The sequence below is a fragment of the Uranotaenia lowii genome, chromosome 1, assembly GCF_029784155.1.
Source record: "Uranotaenia lowii strain MFRU-FL chromosome 1, ASM2978415v1, whole genome shotgun sequence".
Taxonomy (NCBI): domain Eukaryota; kingdom Metazoa; phylum Arthropoda; class Insecta; order Diptera; family Culicidae; genus Uranotaenia; species Uranotaenia lowii.
Genome location: NC_073691.1, coordinates 8,711,564 through 8,735,069, shown reverse-complemented (window position 1 = coordinate 8,735,069; position 23,506 = coordinate 8,711,564). Strand labels below are relative to the sequence as shown.

At 37.9% G+C, this 23,506-nt stretch overlaps 1 protein-coding gene across 3 annotated transcripts in view; it reads left to right on the top strand.

Annotated features, from left to right (window-relative positions):
* The first annotated feature begins 2,960 nt into the window (after positions 1–2,960).
* The window catches only part of LOC129739243 (nuclear factor of activated T-cells 5), an 88,207-nt gene continuing 67,661 nt past the window's right edge, over positions 2,961–23,506 (top strand). For 2 of the 3 annotated variants that reach the window (XM_055730668.1, XM_055730666.1), the window contains exons 1-2: positions 2,961–3,155; positions 19,678–21,456. In XM_055730668.1, coding sequence (XP_055586643.1) covers positions 21,159–21,456 — 298 coding nt within the window. In that variant the 5' untranslated portion in view covers positions 2,961–3,155; positions 19,678–21,158. The remainder of the gene's footprint in view (positions 3,156–19,677; positions 21,457–23,506) is intronic. The other variant, XM_055730669.1, reaches the window with a different exon arrangement.

Below are 23,506 nucleotides of genomic sequence, written 5' to 3'. Positions count from 1 at the left end.
TTTTAGAAAAGAGCGTATGCGCCAATTGTAAAGAAATCCAGTTACTATCATAAACGTATTAAACTTTTTATTTTACATCTAAAAATTTATTATTATTTTACATCTAAAAATACGAATTCTATATAGTGTATTTAAATTTGAATTGTTTGAAAAGGCGAATAATTTTTCTATGAGTGTGCAATCACGATGCTTTTGCGCCATCTTCATCCCGGGGTGAAAAGCAATTTTTGGCCCTTATTCTGCGCCGCGCGTGACGTGATGGTAGTCGACTCACCCAAGTCAAGCTATTCCAGTAGTCGGTTTAGGTGAGGAACGTCACTTCGGATGAACTTTGTGAGTTCTTACCCTATTCTCGTAGTCACCGTGGGTGAGAATCGTCGCATTCAGGTGACGATTTTAGGTGACAATTGTCGGTACCTTTTCAGGTGGTGACGAGATAGGAATTTAATCGAAAATTTATATAAATCATAATGTTAGGCTCTAAATAGTTAATTATAATAATGAATAATTGTTTTGTGAACAAAATGAAACAAAGTTATTAGCAAATATGATTTCTAAATATATTGAAACTTTTTAATTGCAATCTAAAATATGAATTGGAATACTGAATGGAAAGTATGATCTCCTAATGAAATCCAAAATTCAATTTTAATTGAAACTTGATTTGCGAAACGTTAAAAAGAAGCAATGACTAAAATAAAATATTAGTACTTTTAATTTTATTTTCAATTTTTGATGATAATATGCCATGCTTAGAAATATTTAAAAAAAAAGTGGAATTCAAGTGAAGGATACATGTGAGGATTACCGGTATCAAAAAGCGACAATTCAGAACATTTAAACAAAAATAAATTTCCTAGGAGGTTCCAGAGAAAAATAAGCCGTTAATAAAAATCAAGTAAATTAAATTTTAAGATAAATTGAAAACCGGATTCAGGTTTATATAACCGAAATCTGACGTATGAACCTGATGCTGCTGCTGCTATTTTGTTGGTTTCGATAAGTGCTCGGTATTCCATGATCTTCTATCTGGTAGGCGATAATAATTTCCGGCATGCCACGGGGGTAACCTCGGTTGGAGAAAATATATAAACCGGCAGCATCCGCCATTACTGAAAACGAAAAAAAAACTTATCTTCCTTTGGATGATCAAAATTTATTAAAACCATTCTCATCGAACAGTTACAGGTATTTACTAAACTCAAATTATTCTACATACCTGATAAACCTTTTGGAAATGTTTAACAAACACCGCCTTTTTGTAAACTGTTTTTTTGGAGCAGCAGCCGTCGGCATCTGATTGTTTTTTCGGCAATATGACCCAGATCCGAACCCAGCTTTGATGAGCGAAATTTCCAATTACGTCGCACAAATCGTCCATTTATCATCCTCAAGCTGCTTGCTGTGACCGTACAATCCGATAATGGCCATTTTCGAACCGAAATTCTAACCCGTTACACACAAATTCAATTCGGAAAATCCGAAGCGAGAGCAAAATCAAAACAGCACTAACTAAATTCTACCATTTTGACAGATGTGTTCATTCGGTCACTCACCTAGAATGAACCTCTGTCACCCAGCAAGAAAAATATTCATTACCGTTCATTTTCCGCTTCGCAGCGAAATAAATCCGAAGCGGCGCGAATAATAGTGTTTTTTGAATGGTTTTTTGTTAAAATGTGCAAATACGTCAGTGAGATTACTTTTAGTTGCTTTGCAATGCTAAAATTGGTCGAAATATCGCATCTGTGGTAAGTGATCCAAAAGGCAAACAGTCATTCTGGATTTCTAAAGGGCGCTCGCATTTTGTCGAAAAGACAAAATAAGAAAACAAAAGGCCAAGAAACAAATTTATTCATTTTTCTCGTAACAATCACAAAAAACTTGTATTCACCTATAAATAGCGGAATGAAATTGTGCTTATTTTTAAGGAGTTTAGGTACTCAGTCAGGAAAATGATAATAAAGAAGGAAATAGGCAACCCCCTGGCAACTTGACAGTTCTGGCGAGTTTCGTGTGCCTGATTCAAAATCGCAGATGTCGCATGTGTACCGCTTGTTTACGTACTTTTCGAGCCATGCGTATGGAAAGGGTCCATCATCAAATGTGGTGCGAATCAGGCAAATTCATAACTTTCGAATGAATGAAGAAAAGATTCAACCGAAATTATACACATTCAATAATTTACCTATTCATTTATTGTATAGAAACAGTTTTTCCATAAAACAAGAAATGTTCTGCTATAATGTGAAAGTTTTGCCATTCTAAAATTTTCATATGTATCACAGTGTATGAAAATCACTTGATGATTGTTGTGGTAATGTTTTGTTTTACATTTATTGTGTACGATTGTCCACAATAGTTTCGGTGGAAGGGATACTTGTTCCGAAAAACTGCCGATTATCAGTGGATTATTTTGATCAGTCCAGAAGTTTTAGACCTAATAAATGACACAAAGATATACGTCTGTGAGTCGTTTGCATCGACTTAACTTTTGAAAACAGATCGTTTTTACATAACTGAGCTAAAATTTTTTAAATTCGAATCATTTTTTCATTTGTTGAATCAATTGAAAGAGAATATATTTCAATATGCGTCCTTCCGACATGTTAAGTCGCTTGATTTTCGATTTGACAGAACCAGAGAACCAGAAAAAACTGGTACACACGATTTGTATGGGAAACGTCAAGTTGCCAGGGGGTTGGAAATAGGCAATTGATTATATTTTTTGAAACTTCAAATGCGTCTTTCTCAAAACATAGGTCTTGACGTATTGGTTCTTTTCAAAAATCGATACCGAAATGCTAAATAAAGTTCTGAATAATTTAAAAAAATAGCTCACATTTCAGCCCACCGCGTGCCTCGAGTCACCCACTTTTCAAAACAAAGCCAAACTGAGTAACCGCAGACAAATGAGATCCCGGTTGCGAACACTCATCATCAGCAGCCGCCGGATGAGAGCAACACTTTTGTCAAACTCGACGACGACGACGACGTCGAAGAAATCTGGAATCAAATCGCAATAAAAATTTTGGTGTCGTAAAATTCCGTGCTTCAGTTGGTCCGTTCCGGGTGCGTTTGACCACTTCCGTCGTGTGTGTTCAGTTCTGCGCCGGTATCGAGTATCGTTTGGCGGACGAGTTCGCCGCAATAAGGTAAGTTTGCCATGGTAAAATCTTCCAGATTGTATCGAGATGGGGGTTGCTTCTTTTTGCTCTGATGGTGTTAGTAGTTGTCTTTTTGTTTTTATCAGCGGGGAGCCATCAGAGTCCTTCGTCTGCTTATTTCCTCCGCGATTGCGGATATGTTGCTGCTGATGATGATAATCGTAATTAAAGCTGGTTCTTAAGATTTATCAACGTTAGATAATTGCAACATTGAACCAGCAATCATTACAATGTTCTAAGTCTGTTTTGGAATGTACATTTTTTGTTTGTATGTGTTAAACACACGGTTTTGTTCTGTTTCGGAATGTAAACGGATGAAAGTAACTCCTGGCCATATGTATTATACACCGGTACCTGTTGCTTCCATTTAGCATGCTTTCCATTATCAATGGTAAAAAATCAAGCATGTTTCAAATTTAAGAAGTTTTTTATATTCTAAAATAAAAATTAAGTCAAGAATACAAATTTTCTAGAAAAAGTTTTATAATAAATTAACAGGGAACAAGCTGTTAAATCAGGCATGTTTGATCCTATAGCTTAATTGGCATTACCTACAAGTGTAGGTTTAGAAAATAAACCTCCTTGGTCCTTATTCGAGTTAATCAATCAGATATCCTTCATTCGGAAACGTCTATCGCTTTGGAATCAGAACAACACTTTCGACTGTGCTTGAATTCTATCCATAAGAGAAGTAAACATAAAAAGGCTCATTCGTAAGCCAGTTCTCTGTTCGACAATCATTGGATGGGTTATATTTTGATATTGACCTAGAATATGTGGCTTTCCTATACCTTTACTAATCAAACACACATCATCAATGGTCTGGGCCTATATTTTCAGAGATAAAAGAATGTGTTCGATCAAATCGAATAAGATGTGGGTTGAGGACAATTTGGTCTCAGTTCGAAAAATGAGATAAGCACTCAATTGATGAATTGGAAGAGTAAGAATAATATTGTCGTTTTTGATGAAAGATAAATGAACCGATATTTAAACCTGCACTGCCCCTATTCGCATATGAGTCCCATGTGTAAAAACTGCAAACCGAGAAAAACGCTTGTAAAGTTTGAAACTTGTTTTCATGAAAACAATCGTATGCATCGTTTGTTGGCAAAACCTATCAATAGTTCGGATAGAAAACACTTCAAAGAATACTTTTGTTTATTTTTGCGCTAATTCTAACTAATAATTACGGAGAAATTTCAATAAAACACTCATGTGACTCATATGCGAATATTCTTAACCCTCGATCAGAGATATTTCGCAAATGAGTCTCTGGTGCTAAAGTTATCGGCAAGTGGCAAGTACTTTTCTAACATATTTTTTCCATTTGTTTACCATTCTTTTTGATGACGGAAGAAAATTTTCGAAAGATCTTGATTCCAAACTGATTTCAATCAAGGTTTTTTCGTCAAGTGGGATGTGTTTCCAAAACTTTGTTTTCATTCGTGTGAAATTGCTGCGAATTTATCAGACATCATCATCATTTAATTAAATGCGTGTTACGGATACGTGGATAACACCGACCAAAAGTCTGCTGGATTCAAGACAAAGAAGGAGATTTCTTCCGGGAAAATCTTCCTGGGTAATAAACGAAAACAGTGGTATTTATATTGTTGTGCATATAGAAAAAAGTAATGAAAAATGTTTGTTATTTTGTTACCGAAACAACACTTCAAGTACCACCTACCGATCACACATTAGATCGTCGAAATCTCCCACGAAGGATCCATCCTGATCAAAGACTGATCTATTGAGTTCATCGGTTGATTTTTGTCGAAAAAATAATTTTGGTAGAATTAACTTGTTACTTATTAATGTTTTTTGTGACTAGAACCAGATTTCTTCGGAATCATTTTGCTACTTTACGATCAATTTTTATGTAAATTAATGTTTTAAGCATTAAATAATTGATTTACTTCATTTTCTATCTATCCTTTCCTTTAATTGTAAGCTCTGGCGCTGAATGTTGGTCATGGGACTCATATGCGAATATTTTTCACATGGGACACATCACGGGTCATATTTTTTTCGAAATTTTGGGAACAAACTTCGAACAAAAACTTGTTTTATTGGTAAATTGGACCACGAAGAAGCGTTTTCCATCGATAACTCAAAAACGATGAAAATGCACATGGGACTCATATGCGAATAGGGGCAGTGCAGCAGGAGTAATATTTTCTTAATCTTTACGATGGTTGATATGTACATATATGAAAAAAAGTTATAACATTCACTCAAGATTGCAACGAAAACCAAATAACATACATATGCAGCAAAATATCGAATTCAGCTAATGAAAGTTTATAAATCTTCGAAGAAGGAACAGTCTTTTTTAGTCCAATGTATGTGATGTTTGGATGTTAAAAGACATTCGTAATAAAAGTGTCAAATTAAAACAAAAATACCAAAGCAACAACACTAGCAAAAATGACAAAATTGATCAAAATAACTAAAATGTCCCAAAAAAACTGAAAATAACAAAAATTTATATTAATGACACGAGTAGATAAAATTACAAAATTTATATTAATGACACAAAAGTGGAAAAACTTACCAATATGATAAAAAACGCAAATAATCAAATTACAATATTGACAAAAATTAAAAAATCAACAAACATGACTAAAATTATAAAAATAACGAATATATAATAATGACTCAATCCACCAGTATTTAGAAAATTTACGTAATTTACCAAAACTAAGAAAATTTTAAAAAAAATCAGAAAGTACACAAATAACCAATAATTATAAAAAATAAAATTAATTGACAATAAGGACAAACGTATCACAAGTAAAGAATAAAAGTGATAAAAAATAACAAAAATTACCTAATAAACTGACAGAAACGAAACAGTAATCAGAGGAAAAAATGAAAATAAAGAATGACAGAAATTAACAAAATGATGAAAATGAAGTAAATAGCAGAAAAGACAAAAACAGGGTTTTTTTAATGATAAAAATAGCGCAACATTGACAAAAAAATGGGAAAAAATCATGTTAATTACAAAAATAAGAAGCAGAAACAAAAATGACAAAAATAACAAAATGATGAACATGAACAATTACAAACAATTCAATACTGATGTTATGAAATCGTTTGGTACATCTTTGTACCTGAAAATAATCACATTTTCGGAGGCGATGGAAAGAATTAGAGAAACATGAGCTATCAAAGAACGAAAGAACATAAGTCGTAAATATCATGAATTTTTCGGAAAGAAAAGATAACGCGCCGTTGTACTGAAGCGGAGATTGCAGGTTCAAGTTCTGCCGGTGAGCCGTTGTAACTTTTTCGAAAAGTTCATGGTATTTACGGCTTATGTTCTTTCGTTCTTTGATAGCTCATGTTTCTCTAATTCTTTCCATCACCTACGAAAAAATACAAACAATTATAAACATGACAAAAAAAAATATGAAAGTGAAATGATGAAACGACAAAAAATAATAAAAATGCACAAAAATGAAAGAATGATAGAGCAGATACAAGTGACCGAAAAAAAATAAGAAAACGACAAAAATTTTACACTTGACAAAATTTCTAAAAATTACAAAAAAAACGCTACAACGCTGACTGAAAAATGACAATCATGACAAAAGAAAAACTAAAATGGCGAAAGTGACAAAAAACGCCAAAAATAAAAATAACAAAGATTATAAAAATGGCAAAGTTACAAAAACCGAAAAAATGTGAAATTTGCAAAAATCGAATAAAACAAACATTTCGATAAGAACAAGAAAGTCGAAAATGACAAACATGATGAAAAAGAAAATAATGACATTAAATACACAAATCACAATAATTTCAAAGTTACAAAAAATATAAAAACAAAGAATTAAAGAAATGACAAAAACGAAGAAAATGACAAGGTTTACAAAAATAATCAGAAGAAAACAGAAATGTCAAAAATGACACAAATAACCAATTATTAAAAATTTGAATTAAAAAAAAATCAAAGCAAAAATGGCGATAATAATGAGAATGACCAAAACTACATTAATGAACTACAATAAAACTACAATTCAAACAATGACTTATTAAAAAAAAAATAACAAAGAGGCAAAAATTACGCTAAAATGATGAAAATGACTAAAAATTAAATAATCGCGAAAAACATGACCAAAATGACAATAATTTCAAAAGAACAATGCAATACAAACAACAAAAGTAAAAATGACCGAAATAGTAAGCGAATAAAAAGTAGAAAATTACAAGAATAATTAAAATCGAAAAAATATTAATAAAAATTACAAAACTCAACAAAATTACCAAAATAACAAATATTAAAAAGAAAAAAAACATGAAAAAACCTATAAAATAAAAAGGCAAAATCAGGCTATGAAAAAATACAAAAACTGCGAAAAGCACAAAAAAATACTAAGATGACTAAAATGATAAAAGTGGGTTTCCTGTAAAAGCTTCGATAACGATTATACTCATCATACTCTTTATACTCTTTAGACTGTAAAATAAGTTTTAGTTTATCCGAACCAACTTATGAGACGCAAGACGGGTTTAAGCTCTACATTTCTCTCGCCAAATTAAATTGAAAGAAAAAACATCTCAAATCAACGCCCAAATTGCTGCTGCCACCGAAAATTATTCTTATGGGTAAGCATGTGTCGAGATTGAACACCTTCTGGCAAATGGTTCCATTATAGATTGTGGTTGTGTAGTGTTGTAGCTCGCACGCTGCCAGCTGCTGCTGCTGCTGCTATCAACAAAACAAAAACATACTGAAAAACAACAACAAAACCGTACGTATCGCCGAAAGTGATATATTCCATCAGCAGAAATTTTATGAGCTGAGTAGGTACTCGTACAGGGATAGGTACAGATAGATGATGGAGATGCCTCCTTCTACTACAGCCCAACTTCCCTTACCTTGTGTATGTATAGGATGCTTGCTCGCAAAGTTTATTGTTGTTATTTGATGTTGTTATCGATCAATTATAATGACTAGGGGATGCTCTGTCTATGTACAAGCCGTTTTTCGCGAAACCGTACAGTGGCAGCGGTTTTTTTTGTAACAATCCCTCCCAGTATTATATAGCTTAACACCAAACAATGTCAGTTTCGATTTACGTTCTGTAAACACAATTTCAATTTTGTTCAATTTACTTGTAGTTTTAAAACTACATCAAAAAGTAACGATTTACTCCCGAGTGCGGTAGGCTGTTGATAGACGAAACAAACCAATCTGCGCGACCCGACCGAACGGAAGCGTCCATCGTTTACTCCCTTGGTTTCTCTACGCGAGGATTTTGGTGATGGTGTAAAATAGGTGCTGCCTACCACGAACCGCAAGCCCCCATCATCATTAACCAGCAGCATGTGACGAAGAGTGTGTTTTGCGGGCCGCGAGTTTCTATTATTGCCGTTTGTTACCCCATGCCTGCCGGGGTAGTAATATTTAACTGGTTGAAAATGCGCTTCTCAATTGGGTTGTTTATTCTTCGATAGTCTTGTTTCGATGGGAAATTGGAGATATTGGAGCCGAGCGCGCGAGCTATCCGCATGATACAGTAACTTTTTCTATTAGGAAGATTTGGCCCTTTGGCCTTGTTCAATTTAAGATAGCTTATCTCGTCACTTTGGTGCGATATCATCTGTAGAGCGGCGCGAACTGCTCTTAGGAATTCCGAATTGGTGTTCTTTACATATACATTTCCTGCGAGGTTTGATGATGCCATGAAGGAGAGGAATACGATCCTATGATGTAATGAGGCGTTAACTACCGAATTTCTGCTTCACAAAACAACTTGTTTATTGTAACCGAAATATGTATATAAAGTACGCGGGCTAATTTTTTGGCAATACAACTTAAAAAATGTCACGACTCAAAAGCGAAGAAGCTCAAACTTTACATCCTTGAGCTGAGCTGATTTGTACTGGTATCGTAGATCTCGCTCTTCAAGCTTTCAATAGATCTCATTGTGTTGGAGAAGCGTGGTCCTTTTCCTATACAACTGGCCACGATTGTGGATTGTGACAGTGTCACTTCCTTGATTCGGATTTTATCTTTTTTCTGGATAAGGGTGCAAGGTAGCAGGTTGTTAGGTGTGAAGACACGACGGGTGATACACAACCAGTATATTCCGGTATCGCGTTGCCATAAGCCATATGATAATTTAATTTCGCGTAGTCGACACGTAAACTTAAGGAATAGGCCATGGAATACTGCATGCTTCCAACGCCATATGGTATTTTCGCGTTGTCAACCACCCAGATCAAGATCCGGTTCGAAGGACCAAATGATTTTTAGTATCTTGGTTTTGTGGACATGACGGGTTGAATCTTCAGTGAAGTGAGAACTGATAGGCCTGACAATTTGAAGGTGTTTCATAGCAGGGGTATAAAATAGGGCAGTTCCATACGGCAAGCACGGAAGACCGAAAAATTGAATGAAGTTGTCGACGCAGAAGAATTCTCACGTTCTCTTTCGTATCGGCTTCTAAAAAGCCCAATTTTTCTAAACTCCAATGGTTCTGGAACACAGCAAGACCCAGGATAAAACGTTTCTACTGCTTAAAACTTTTTTTTATGTTTTTGATTTCTGTCTACATTTTGAATTTGGACCACGAACTTCCGTCAGTTGGAAACAGCTTAAGACGCGTTTGGTATTGCGTTTATCACTGCTTCAAAACGAGAAAAAAAACAATATTCCAATTAGATTTCCTACTTGTCGCGCTACAAAACACCCTGCCATCAGCTTTGTCGCGCTTCCCCAAGCGCTCAGTATGTCAGGTCTGCGCTTTTTCCATGGAGATCAAATGGAGAGCAGGTACACTGTATCAAAAAATTGTCCGTACAGCACGTACCTTGAAATCCAAACAATCAAAAAGTGCACTTTTTCAGTCAATAAAAATACTACAATTACATCATTCGCTGCAGAAACTAGTCCTTTTTGTAGATCAGTATTAAAAATGTTTATGAATTAAACCTTAAAAATAATCCAATTCATTTTGTATAGAAAGTTCCAAAAACGATGTCAAAAAATTGTCCGTACACTGAGGCCTTTGTCAAATATTAGTCAAGTAAACATTTATATGTCAGTCTGTCAAACGCAGAAACGTGAATTGAATCTCAGCATAGACAATTTCCAGTGGTCTGAGCGATAAATTCGGTAAAATGAACTTTATTCAGCATAAATCAGTAGATTTTTAGTGTCTTAGTTTTGTGGACATGACGGGTTGAATCTTCAGTGAATTGAGAACTGATAGACCTGACAATTCGGAGGTGTTTCATAGCAGGGGTATAAAATAGGGCAGTTCCATCCTGGCAAGCACGGAAGACCGCAAAATTGAATGAAGTTGTCGACACAGAAGAATTCTCACATTCTCTTTCGTATCGGCTTCTAAAAAGCCCAAATTTTCTAAACTCCAAGGGTTCTGGAACACAGCCAGAGCCAGGATAAAACGTTTCTACTGCTTAAAACTTTTTTTTTATGTTTTTTTTATTTCTGTCTACACTTTGAATTTGGACCACGAACTTCCGTCAGTTGGAAACAGCTTAATATTTCTAGACGCATTTAGTATGCGTTTATCGCTCTCGAAGCGAAATCACTGCTTCAAAACGAGAAAAAAAAAACAATATTCCCATTAGATTTCCTACTTGTCGCGCTACAAAACACCCTGGCATCAGCTTTGTCGCGCTTTCCAAAGCGCTCAGTATGTCAAGTCTGCGCTTTTTCCATGGAGATTAAATGAGAGTAGGATGTCGGGTGAACAAAACGAAAAATCAGGGTGCTGTTATACTATGTCAGGTATGTCAGGTACTGGGCGCTTTGGAAAGCGCGGTAAAGCTAAGGTTGATGTCATGCTGAGGCGACAAGCGCCGCTTTGCGTTCTACGTTCCAATAAGAAAGCAATACAACGCATTGGTATGTCATACTGGCGCGCCATGGCGCTTTCAAATTCACTACAAATCATCACTTCTCTACATCTGATAATGCTTGAAATCGTCTCCTTTCTTTTGGGAGCCATTAAAAACTCATTAGATCATGTTCCGGATTGCAAAAATGTCAAAATTTGAAGCGACAAAATTCCTTGTTTTTTTTTGCGGGAACTAAGAATTCATGAAATTTTTTTTGCTGATTCAGATATTATTTAGTTTATCATCACAAATTCGGACGGATCTTCGAACTATTTATTGTGCTTAAATTCCGAAATCACTGCTCCAAACCGAGAAAAAAACAATATTCCCATTGGATTTTCTACTTGTCGCGCTAAAAAAAACACCCCGACATCAAGCTGATGTCATACTCAGGCGAAAAGAAGCGCGTTTATTTTGATCTCCATGGAAAAAGCTCAAACCTGACATATTGAGCGCTTTGGAAAGCGCGATAAAGCTGATGCCCGGGTGTTTTGTAGCGCGACAAGTATGAAATCCTATGGAAATATTGTTTTTTTTCTCGGTTTGAAGCAGTGATTCCGCGTTTTTAGCACAATAGTTCGAAGATCCGCCCGAACTTGTGATAATGACACGGGAGCCAAACTGTCGAATGTAACACCTCTTAGTGTAGCTGCTGCCACCTTGATTGACGGAACAAATTCGCTTGGTTTGGTTCAATTTAACGCAATCAGGAATCATCTTGAACGGACGCTCGATTTAGTTTTCGGTTTTAGTGAAGATGAAATCATCGTGAAAGCTGCTCCTGATGCCTTGGTTCCAGTAGATGTTCATCACCCACCCATTGTTTTCGATCTGCCCGCTGATTTGCCCGCCGAAGTTGCTCCGCCAAACGTTTCAAGAGATAATAGCAGACCTCTGAATTTCCGAAAGACTGACTTTTTGCTACTTTCAGAATACCTGAACAGCATTGAATGGGACGTACTTTTCAGTAACTCACAGGTTGACGACATGACAGTATCCTTTTGCGATATAATTAGCGACTGGTTAAATTCAAACGTTCCTAGGTTCAAACCACAATTTTCCCCCGCTTGGAGTACACCAACGCTGCGAAATCTACGCCGTGAGAGGAATGCTAGTCTACGCAAACTAAGGAAAAATCGAACTGATGATTTGCAACAACAATTTAAAATAGCTAGCACTGCCTACCGAAGACTCAAAACGCAAGTCGAGCTCTGTGCCCTCGTCCGTTTTTTATCATGAAGCTGTTGGGAATACTCCAGACACTTGCTGCAATTTGTTTGCAGAACATTTTAAGTCTGTATTTTTAAATTCCGTCACACCCGAAAGCGATTGCAGCGAAGCGACTAATCACGTCCCAGCAGATGTGATAGACTTTAATACTTTCACAGTTCATGAAGAGCTCATCGTTTCTGCTGCTAGAAAATTGAAAACTTCTTTTGCGCCTGGACCTGATGGGATTCCGGCTGTTATTTATTCTCGCTGCATGGAAGCTGTTTCATTGCCTTTAACTCGAATTTTCAATAAGTCGTTCCAACAACGTAAGTTTCCTGACAAATGGAAAAGTTCGTATATGTTTCCTGTTTTTAACAATGGCGAACGTCGTAATGTAAAACATTACAGAGGCATAACCAGTTTGTCTGCTGGTTCCAAACTTTTTGAAATTGTCGTTAGCCAAGCTCTTCTACGCGCATCATCGCATTACATAGCCAGTGAGCAGCACGGGTTCATGCCTGGGAGATCAGTTTGTACTAATCTGCTTGAATATACATCATTCTGCATGATCCAGATAGAAAAGAGAAAACAAATTGATGCTGTGTATACCGATATAAAAGCTGCATTCGACACTATCGACCATGGGATTTTGTTGGCTAAGCTTGCTAAGCTTGGTATTCATAACAACATGGTTGTTTGGCTCAAATCCTTCTTAACAAACCGCTGTATTAGAATCAAGCTCGGTGATAGCGTATCCTTTCCATTTACGAATCGGTCTGGCGTCCCACAAGGAAGCAACTTGGGGCCCCTATTATTCGCTCTGTTCTTTAATGATCTGATTATCAGCTTAGAAGACGGAACCAAAATTGGATATGCCGATGATCTTAAAATATTTGTTCCTGTTATAGATATCGAAGATTGCGTTCGCTTGCAATCACTCTTGAATCTTTTTGGCGAATGGTGCACACTGAACAAATTATCAGTTAGTGTGTCGAAATGTTCCGTCATCACTTTTTATCGAAACAAAACACCACTCATCTACGAATATAAAATCGGCAACCAGCTTTTAAACAGAGTATCAGAAGTCGATGACCTTGGAGTCATCCTTGATGCACAGCTCACGTTTAACAGTCAACGTTCTTCAGTCATCAATAAAGCGAATCGTCAACTCGGCTTCATCACCAAAGTGGCGCGTGAATTTACAGATCCGTTATGCTTAAAATCCCTGTACTGTGCGCTCGTCCGATCAATAATTGAACATGCTTCAATTGTTTGGGCCCCTTACCAGCTAAGTTGGATTTTGAGGATTGAGCGTGTGCAAAAGCGATTTGTCAGAGTCGTCTTGAGACACCTTCCCTGGCGCCACCCCGAAGATCTCCCCGCTTATCCTGAGCGATGTCAGCTTTTGGGTCTAGAAACTCTTGGATGCCGCCGAAAGACTCAACAGGCAGCATTTATCTCAAAAATTTTCAACGGAGAAGTGCAATCGCCAAATTTGCTAGGAATGATAAACTTCAGTGCCCCATCAAGGACCCTACGATCTGGCTCGTTACTATTCAATCAAACTCATCGAACTTCATATGGCTTCAATGAGCCACTAAGCACGATGGTGCGTATGTTCCAGGATGCTGAACACCTACACCAGTTTAGAGAATCTACAAGTCGCTTTATTCGCCGAATACGTCAGTCCAGATTATTTAATATTGTTTAACCGTGTTTTTACTATTCATTTAAACTTTTATGTTCGATGAATTAATAATAAAATAAGTAAGTAAAATAAAATAATAAATTAATCGGCGAGAATATCTCATAAATTCTTAGTTTCCGCAAAAAAAACAAGGAATTTTTCAGTTCAAATTTCGGCATTCTTGCAATCCGGGTCATGATCTGATGAGTTTTTAATGGCTCCCAAACGAAAGGAGACGATGCCAAGCATTACCAGATGTAGAGAAGTGATTATTTGTAGTGAATTTCAAAGCACTATGGCGCGCCTGTATGACATATAAATGCGTTGCATTGCTTTCTTAATGGAACGTAGAACGCAAAGCGACGCTTGTCGCCTCAGCATGACATCAACCTAATACCACTAATACTTACAGATTGATTGGGCTGACGCTAACGCTTAACGCTTCAAAAATGCTTCCTAACGTTTTGTTCACTTTCAATGAAAATTGGTGGAGGGGGTAATATGCCCCATCTACAAGAAGGGCGACAAATTGGACTGTGAGAACTACCGAGCGATCACTGTCCTCAATGCCGCCTATAAAGTGTTGTCCCGAATCCTACTCCGCCGCCTAACGCCACAAGCAAACAGATTCGTGGGAAGTCATCAGACCGGCTTCATGGAAGGACGTTCCACGACGGACCAAATATTCACATTACGGCAAATCCTCCAAAAATGCCGTGAACACCAAGTCCCTACGCACCATCTATTCATCGACTTCAAAGCCGCATACGACACGATCGACCGTAACGAGCTATGGAAAATCATGGACGTGAACGGCTTTTCCGGGAAGCTGATCAGGCTGATCAAGGCGACGATGGATGGAACGCAGTGCTGTGTGCGGATTTCGGGTGAATTGTCGAGTTCATTCAAATCGCGCAGGGGGCTTCGACAAGGTGATGGTCTATCCTGCATGATGTTCAACGTGGCGCTAGAAGGTGTTATTCGACGAGCGGTGGGCGAAATGCGGGGCACGATTTTCAACAGATCCAGTTAACTTATCTGGTTTGCCGATGACATTGATATAGTCGGCAGATCATCTGCGGCGGTGGAGGAGATCTACCGCAAACTGAAACGCGAAGCAGGAAGGATTGGGTTGATGATTAATACGTCCAAGACGAAGTATATGCTGGCCTGTGGATCCGAGACCGACCGAACCCGCTTGCCCAGTAATAACAAGGTCACGATCGACGGCGACGAGCTGGAGATAGTCGAAGACTTTGTCTATCTCGGCTCACTGGTGACCGCAGACAATGACACCAGCCGTGAGATCCGGAGGCGAATTATCAGCGGAAGTCGTGCCTACTATGGACTCCACAAGCAACTGCGGTCGAGAAGAACCTCGAAGTGTAACCTGTATATGAAGTGTAACCTGTATATGACGCTTATTAGACCGGTTGTTCTCTACGGGCACGAGACATGGATATTGCTCGAGGAGGACCTGCGTACACTCGGAGTATTCGAGCGACGAGTGTTAAGAACCATCTTTGGCGGCGTACAGGAGAACGGAGTGTGGAGGCGAAGGATGAACCACGAGCTCGCGCGACTCTACGGCGAACCCAGTATCCAGAAGGTGGTGAAGGCTGGCCGGATACGCTGGGCTGGACACGTTGCGAGAATGCCGGACGACTGTCCTGCAAAACAGGTGTTCGCTACGAATCCGGTAGGAGCGTGATCTGGCGAACGTGGGGTGCCCGAGAAATTGGAGAACGGTTGCTATGAACCGAGTGAATTTTAGGAATTATGTTCGTCAAGTTATGTCGTAAGACGGAGTACTACACCCATAGAAGAGGTTGCAAAAATCCAATGCCTATTTAGCACATCTCTGTGCCGATAATGCGCTGAAATGTGCACTGTGCCGAAGATGATATGTTTGAAAAACCGTAACTGGCATAAGGACTCGGCTCCCAACTAAAATGATGCATGACCACTACATTCAAGCAAAACAAGAAAAACATTTTATGGGATTTCGTTCCTATTGGATAATTCATCCCAGAAACAAGAAAATAAAAATATAAACCACAGCGCCCGTAGGGAGAATCGAACTCATATCACTAATCAAATAGTCTTACCAGACCGACATTTAAACCAATGTACTATTTGAGCTTCATGCAGGACGAGGGATATTTGTCATAGCCATTCTGCCACCGATCAATCACAAAAGAAACGCACGACAGTGGCTTCCCGGCGTTTGGCCTCCTTTCAAGGTATTCATTTGTCTTGTTATGGAAACGGGAAAGGGAACGGGAGTGGAGGAAACGGGAAACCCATTGAATGAGAACTGTGCTTTGCTTACTGCCTGCTATTACATACACACGCTACATATACACAGCTGCTAAAGCCGGGCAGCTTGGCCGGTGCTTGTTTGCCGGTGAATTGAAGGAATATATTCTTGTTGCTTTGGCTACATACACACGCACAGCTTAGCCGTGGTTGTTTGCCGGCAAATTGAATTGAAGGAATGTTTTTTTTGTTGTTGCTTTTACTGCATACACACGCACAGCTCGGCCGTGGTTGTTTGCCGGTTGATTGAAGGGATTGAATTAGAAGGATGTTTTTGTTGTTGCTTTTGCTACATTCACACGCACAGTGCTCGGTTCGCTGGCTGCCTGGTGTTGGCCGGTATTTATTTCCATCCTTCTTAGTCTTGTGATGCGATAGGGAGGGACGTGAAAGCGTTTTTATTTTGTTTCTTTCAGACATACGCAATTCGGTTAACTTGGGAGATTAATGCCGGTGGGAGCAAATCGAATCAGCACCGATCGCGTTATCTTCTTGTACCAATGATGCTATGTAATTGACTACACGCCATTGGCACAGAGGCTGAATTTTGGGTGTATGTAAATAAATAAATGGTATTATTTTTCAGGCTTTAAATGTTACAGATTAGTCAAACACGAGTTATATGAACTTTCCCCCTAACAACAAATTCTCTGTTATTTCCGTACAAAGAGAAGGGAATAAACGCTTAAAGAATTGTCTCAGTTTTGATCTCGTTCAAGTTTTTGTTGCAGACAATCAACTCTACCTTCTCGCCAGGTTCTTCAGCCGCCCTGACCTTAAAGGCTTAATTTGTTGTTGCCAAGCTGCGGTGCAACTCAAGGATCATCTCACCGGAATGTGTTCGGCGGATTCTTTTGCCGTTTTCGCCCAGGTTAACTTCAACGTACGTCTTCTTCGTTTGGACTTCCTCTTTGTGGTGTTCATTATCTCCTGCAAAACCAACTGATTCTGGGTACGCTTTTTGAAGGTCCCAGGTCTTCAGTTACCTGGCGGTTTACGAACCTCTTGCCCTGTTACCGTGTTAGGATGAGTCTAAAGCTAGCTACCCTTATGGCTATAGTGAACAGCGTCCTTACATGGGCAATTTTGTCCTTCACCTTCTTATGAATGTGAGTGGTGCCTAGACAGTACAATTCATTATCTGATCAGATTTGACGTGTCTAAAATATTTTGGACCTGAGATTGACTTGTTGTACTTTAAACCACTGACCACACTGACAGGACACTTGATTTCGATTTTTGGCTGCTCGAAAAATAACCGAGCAATGTCAATACCCGACTGGAAAATTAAACCAGGTATTTGATAAATATCGATTAGTTCAGACTAATCGAACGGACTGAGCAGGTTGGAGTCCATGCTATTGAGTCAAATTTTTACGCTCGAATTGCTGCCGCGCAATGTCAACGGTAGGAGGCTTTTATACAAAATTCTAAGTGTCATGTCAGTGTGATCAGTGTTTGAACTGTCATTCAAATTGTTATATCTCAAACATTACCAAACAAATTGAGCTGATATTTCACTGAGGGACTGTTGAAAAATAAAGTAAAAAATGGGTCAAGTCAATGGTCGAGATCCAAAGTTATGCGGTGTAGAATTTTGAGGCCCTTGGTCAAAACCGCGATTATCTTGAAAGGGAAAAAATCGATGTTACAAAATCTAGAATTACGAGAAAATAAAAACAACATTACAAACAAGTCACAAATGACAGAACAAAAAAATCACAAAAACAATCAAATTGACAAAATAGAAAAAATACACAAAAATACACAAAAATGTTATTATTATTTTTTAAATTTTTTCCTTCTATTTATCATATTTCATCAATAACTTTACGATGCGTCAAAACTAGGCTCAGTAACATGGTGGAATCGAACTGTAGAACTATTTTTATTTCGTCATGTCGCGTTTTTGAGTAACTGACGAAATAACATTTTCACGTTCATCTACACAAGAATAGTAAATGGAAATTTAAGGTACACCGGGGCAAGTGCAAACGGATTTCACCATAGTTCAACTTTCACATGTCCTAAAAAAATATGTATATGTTCAAAAGTTATTAATTATCGTTCGTTGCATCACTAAAATAGTTCTCAACAAATTCCCGTTGAAAGTAAAAAATAAAAAAATGTTGGTAAAAAGTAACGGTGCTTTTGTGAAAAAATTTCAAAATTTGCACTTGCCCCGTTTATGGGGGCAAGTGCAAACGCAATACTTTTTCCAAACTAATTCACAGATGAGTCAGTGTATCGGTCCTAAAATGAATTGAATACATGTTCCGGTACGTTTTATCAACTATTATCAATATATTTGCTGTTTTTTTGCAATATTGATAACTATTTGGAACTTCATTTTTGGTGACTGTTGTTTTAAGCAAAAGACCTTCATTTACTAATGCATTACGGAACTTTGAACATCCGCTTCAGATACAACACTTTGGATACCCCTTCTGACCATTTTAATATAATGCTGAACCATTTTGGTGATGAATTTTCTGAAATGGCTGATGTTACATGGCTTAAAGGTGCGTTTGCACTTACCCCGGTAGTGTCGTTTGCACTTGCCCCGCAGTGTGGGTTAACAAGAGTGAATATTATTTTCACAACTTTCGGGGTGTACTAAAAATTTATCATAAATTTTCTGCTTTCACTTGAATATCGGTCTCAAACACTCACCTTTTAACGAAAATTCGGATTTGAATGCCCTTTTTTGTAGCCAAAATATGCAAAACAAAAACACACTGTTCATGTCTAGTACGTACTTGAATTTGTGTGTGATCAAACAATGCCGAGTTTTTAGTGAAAAATTTAAAGAAAGTTTAGTTTATCTATGTCAGATTGTTTGTTTGGGTCTAAACAACAATTTCTAGAAGAAGAAATATTTTTTACTTTTTTTGTAACAGAGAAAAGTTGAACGTTTGCACTTGCCCCGAGTTTGCACTTGCCCCGGTGTACCTTATAAGAAATTTTCTTTTTTTTTTTATTTAGAAAAAATGTTACTTTTGTCATTTTTGTAGTCTTTGTCATTTTAGTAAGTTTTCTAATCCAATTTTTATTCACTAAGCATTGACATTTGTGAAAATTTGATTCTTCTATCTTGTAGATTCGTTTTAATGAAACAAAATTTTGACATGCGGGTTATAAAAGTTCTAAACGCTTATCAATCAATCTTGGATGAAAATCCAACAATGATCTGCGTTTCGAATTTCATGTATTTTATTTTTTGAAAAATGACTCATTTTTTATAACATCGCTGCTCCCTATTGTAACTCATTTCTGATTATTTAGGGCATTATAATTCGCCGTCATTTCTTAACTCAGGCAATGTACAGCATTTAATTCTTGAAACAAAACATAATTAAAAACCCTTCCCTTTGACAAATAATTAATGATTTAATTTTCTTTCTCTCTTGTTAGATTGTCCAACCGCTCCAAGTCCATCCAAGTTAGAACTGTTGTTTTAAAGTATCAGTATAGTCAGGCCGCGACTGAGAAGGGAGAAAGTCAATCTAAAAATAGGTCGGCAAATAGAGCACCAGCAGCACCATCTTCGGCAGTTGCTGCTCTACCTTGGCCTAAAGCAAATAACTTTACTACCAACCGCCCCCATCGCAGCAGCAACAAAACAAAAAAGAGTCAACACGCGCTGCTGCTTCATTCAACCGACCGAAGAATAACCATCGCCCCTGCCTACCACCCTGTGATTCTAGCCCCGGTGCTCTCCGGAAAACCGGAGTTTACAGCAATGTTAGCTTTCCTAAAACTTTAAAAGTTGTTCAACATTCCGGGGAGGTCCGATTGTTGATGATGATAAAACAACAACGACAACAGCAACCACATAAAATTGGGATGTGAAATCACGAAGAAGCAGGAATATTGAATGTTGTTTGGTCGATATTAAAAAAAATAGTAGGAAGGGTAAAGGGGGCTATGTGCCGTCCTAGTTTGTTGTCTATTTTCGCAATAGTTAGCAATAGTCCTATCGAAAAATACTCCGACGAAGGTTATGGAAAAGCGTGCTCGCTCGGTCAGAGTGTCTATGTTGTATCTATGTGATGGAATCCCAGTACCTAGATAGGTAAACGAGAAGTGAAACGAGCAAATTGAAATTTGATGTTTATTCAGGAGTTGTGTTGTGATTCAACAACCGTTTTGAGTTGAGAAGAGTATCCATCCGGGAAACCGGGGAGTATCCTAGTATCCTTTCGGTCGTTGGCCGGGAGTGCCTCAGCAAATGATGTGCCTTGAGATGCGAGCCTTACCGGTGTTGTGGTGGTAGCCTGACGAAGCTCACCCGAAGCACAGTGTTAAAAAAGTTTGTGCGTGCGTGCGTATCCATTCGGTTTTCGCTTCCTGGATTTGATCTCTCACTCACTGCTCTCCTTGGCTGACTGGCAGGACACGACGGACGACGAGCATCACAAGCTGACACGTGTGAGTGTTTGTGGAGCGCGTACTCGTGAATGCGCCTGTCAATCCATGCGTTCGACTCCGACCGACCGAACGACGGAGAGCAGCACCCATCATTTCTCCGGGAATCGCCCGTTTAATGTGTGTACCATCGTTAATTGATGATTAAAGTCAGACCAGGCGCAACAAGCAACAGATAACAAGTGATACTAGCCTAGTCCAGTCGGAGTCCAGAGTGTCGGATACGAGAGGAACAAGAAGAAAAATCACAAGAAGAAAAGCTTTAGATACAACTATTTTTTCCTGGAAAGACAGGACGAAGAAAAGAAACGTTTCGAGTGACGTGCGTCCTTTGAAGTTCAAATACCCTCGATTTAGTTTGGCGAGGGTAGAGCAGAAGAAAGTGAATCAAAAAGTGTGTCTTTCCTTTACTGTGGAAAGGTGGCTCCAGAGAATTGTTCTCGGCGTCGAGTGTGTAGCGCTGAAGCATGCTGTTAAAATGTGCAAATTCCCCGATTAGACGCATCCCCGTAAGCCATCAGCTAACCGGAGGAGAACAATCCGCGGCTGTTCCTTCGACTGGATCCTTGACCACTGGCACCATTGTCACGACAACTGTGGGAACCACCACCACCAATTCCACCATCATTGGCACGGGTGGTTCCTCGGGCAAGGGCAAGGGCAAAGGACGAACGAGTTTCCTCCGGAATGGATCATCATCGGCAGCCAGTTCCAATAACCACCATCATCACGGATCCCTGAACGGAGGCCACAGTGGAACGGCAGGTGAGTGGCTAAACGCAACAGGTCTTTGTACCGAGACATTCTTTTTTTTCGAAAGTTTTATCTCTTTTTTGGCAACCACGCCCTGCTGCTGTTGCTTCTACTGGCTGGTGGTTCGTATTAAATTCAGGACCGTGTGCCTGGGCTCAAACGTATCTGGCGAATGTTTTTCTTTCTTTCTCGTAGTATCAAGAGCCGAGGGAAGAGGGAGCTGAAACGAAATGGCGGGGATCTGAGAGCGCTGATGCCTGTTGCTTATTTTGGCGTTGGCAACCAACCAACCACCTGTGGAGTTGAAAAAAGTTGAACACGATCTATTAATGCCTTAAAAGCTACTAAATAATTCATAGTTTTTTGGAATCGGTATGCTCCGATTTAGGCACTGGGGCAGGGATCCAGCTTTGCATTTATCCTTCTGGTAGAGGTGGTGCGCGCGTGATTCTCGTTTTTGGGATCGGAAATCAGAATCAAAAGTTGCGAAGATTTTTATTTCATTTATTGATTATACTGGAGGGCTAGAAGTTGGTAATTTTCTTCAAGCTGGTCCCTGGAAAATTACTATTCTTTGAATGTTATCACTAGTCACTTTTTTACCAAAATAATGCCATTTTATTTTTTGTTTTGCTGTTTTTGAAGACGATTTGCTTGAAAGAGATCAATGCCACAGAATGGTAAATTTCTGAAATAAAAATTGTTTACAAACTGTTTTGATTATTGAATCTTTTCTGTAGTTGACACGAAGGAACAGCCCTTTTGATACCTATGTTTTAATAACTGTCTTTTGCTTTAAGAGCATGGTACTTCCCAACTTTTCATGATCCGAATGCTTAATCTAGCTATATTGTATACGATGACGGAAAGAAAATTGTATAAATGTGTTAACATCAGGTCTGTATAAAGCCGTCCCCACTTACCCCAGGTAGGGTTTGGAGACAAAATTTTAGATTTTTGTAAACTCATTTTTCTTCATTTTTAACCGTCGTTTCTCCTCCTAACTTGTTATTCAGAATGTCAGGATTGTTTCAATGTAGAGTTTGTCGTCAGAAGCAGCTAGTTTACAAGAAATTTGCAATTGAAAAAGATGCACGTTACCTCGACATCGTAGTTAAAAATAGAACATTAACAAAAAGTCGCTATAAACATCCGTTATTGTCGGAATTGTATCTCTTTTACATTTATTGGTTAAATTACAAGTAAATTTAACATTCTGTATTAAAAGTTTGAAAAATAGAGCTGAGCTCAGTATTGTTTTAATAGCCATCGTCCTCACTTACCCAGGTGTACCTTATTGAAAGATTTTTGCGTCCTGAATTAGAGTCTCAAATGTTGGATATCACCTCTAGAAATTTAAAAAAAAAAATGATCAATTTTAAGTAAAATCGATCTTTCATAATTGACAAACTTATTCGAGATTTGAGGAATCGGGATCTTCAGCTTTTCGTTCCTCTTAGACTGAATAATTACGGGGCCAACTCTGCAATAATTGGCGTCATTAAGACTTTAAACCGCTTCTCAGAGCATGTTGATTTTGACGTTTCGAAGGTTGAATTCCGAAGAAGAATTCTTAGTGTTCTAAGTTCAGTGTAGGTTTGTATTTGTAGTTATTCTCTTAATTTTAAAATATCATTTGGATCAATATATGATATGTTCATTTAATAATACATAAATTAAGTTAAATTGAAAAAAAACTTCTGTAAACCTAAATACAGATTTTGAATCTATTTATTATCGTTCATCCAATCAAGGATTCAGATCTTGCCTAGAATTTTATTTTCAAAAATACAACGCTTTGAAAAAATAAATTCCGTTATTTTTAAAAGTTTGAAAAGAAAACTTCTATAACTTTTTTCTTAGAATACGAAAACTACAGGGAAGTTAACCATTGAATTAAAAATTTACTCTAAAAATCTTTTAATGTTTTATGTTTTTTTTTTCAAAACAGAAGTGCACAAGTTTAATTATTGAATTTTTACCTATTTTCAAAATTTATCACAATCACAACAGCTGAGAAAAAAAAATTGCATATTTAAAATCAGCGCTCCCAAAATATTTA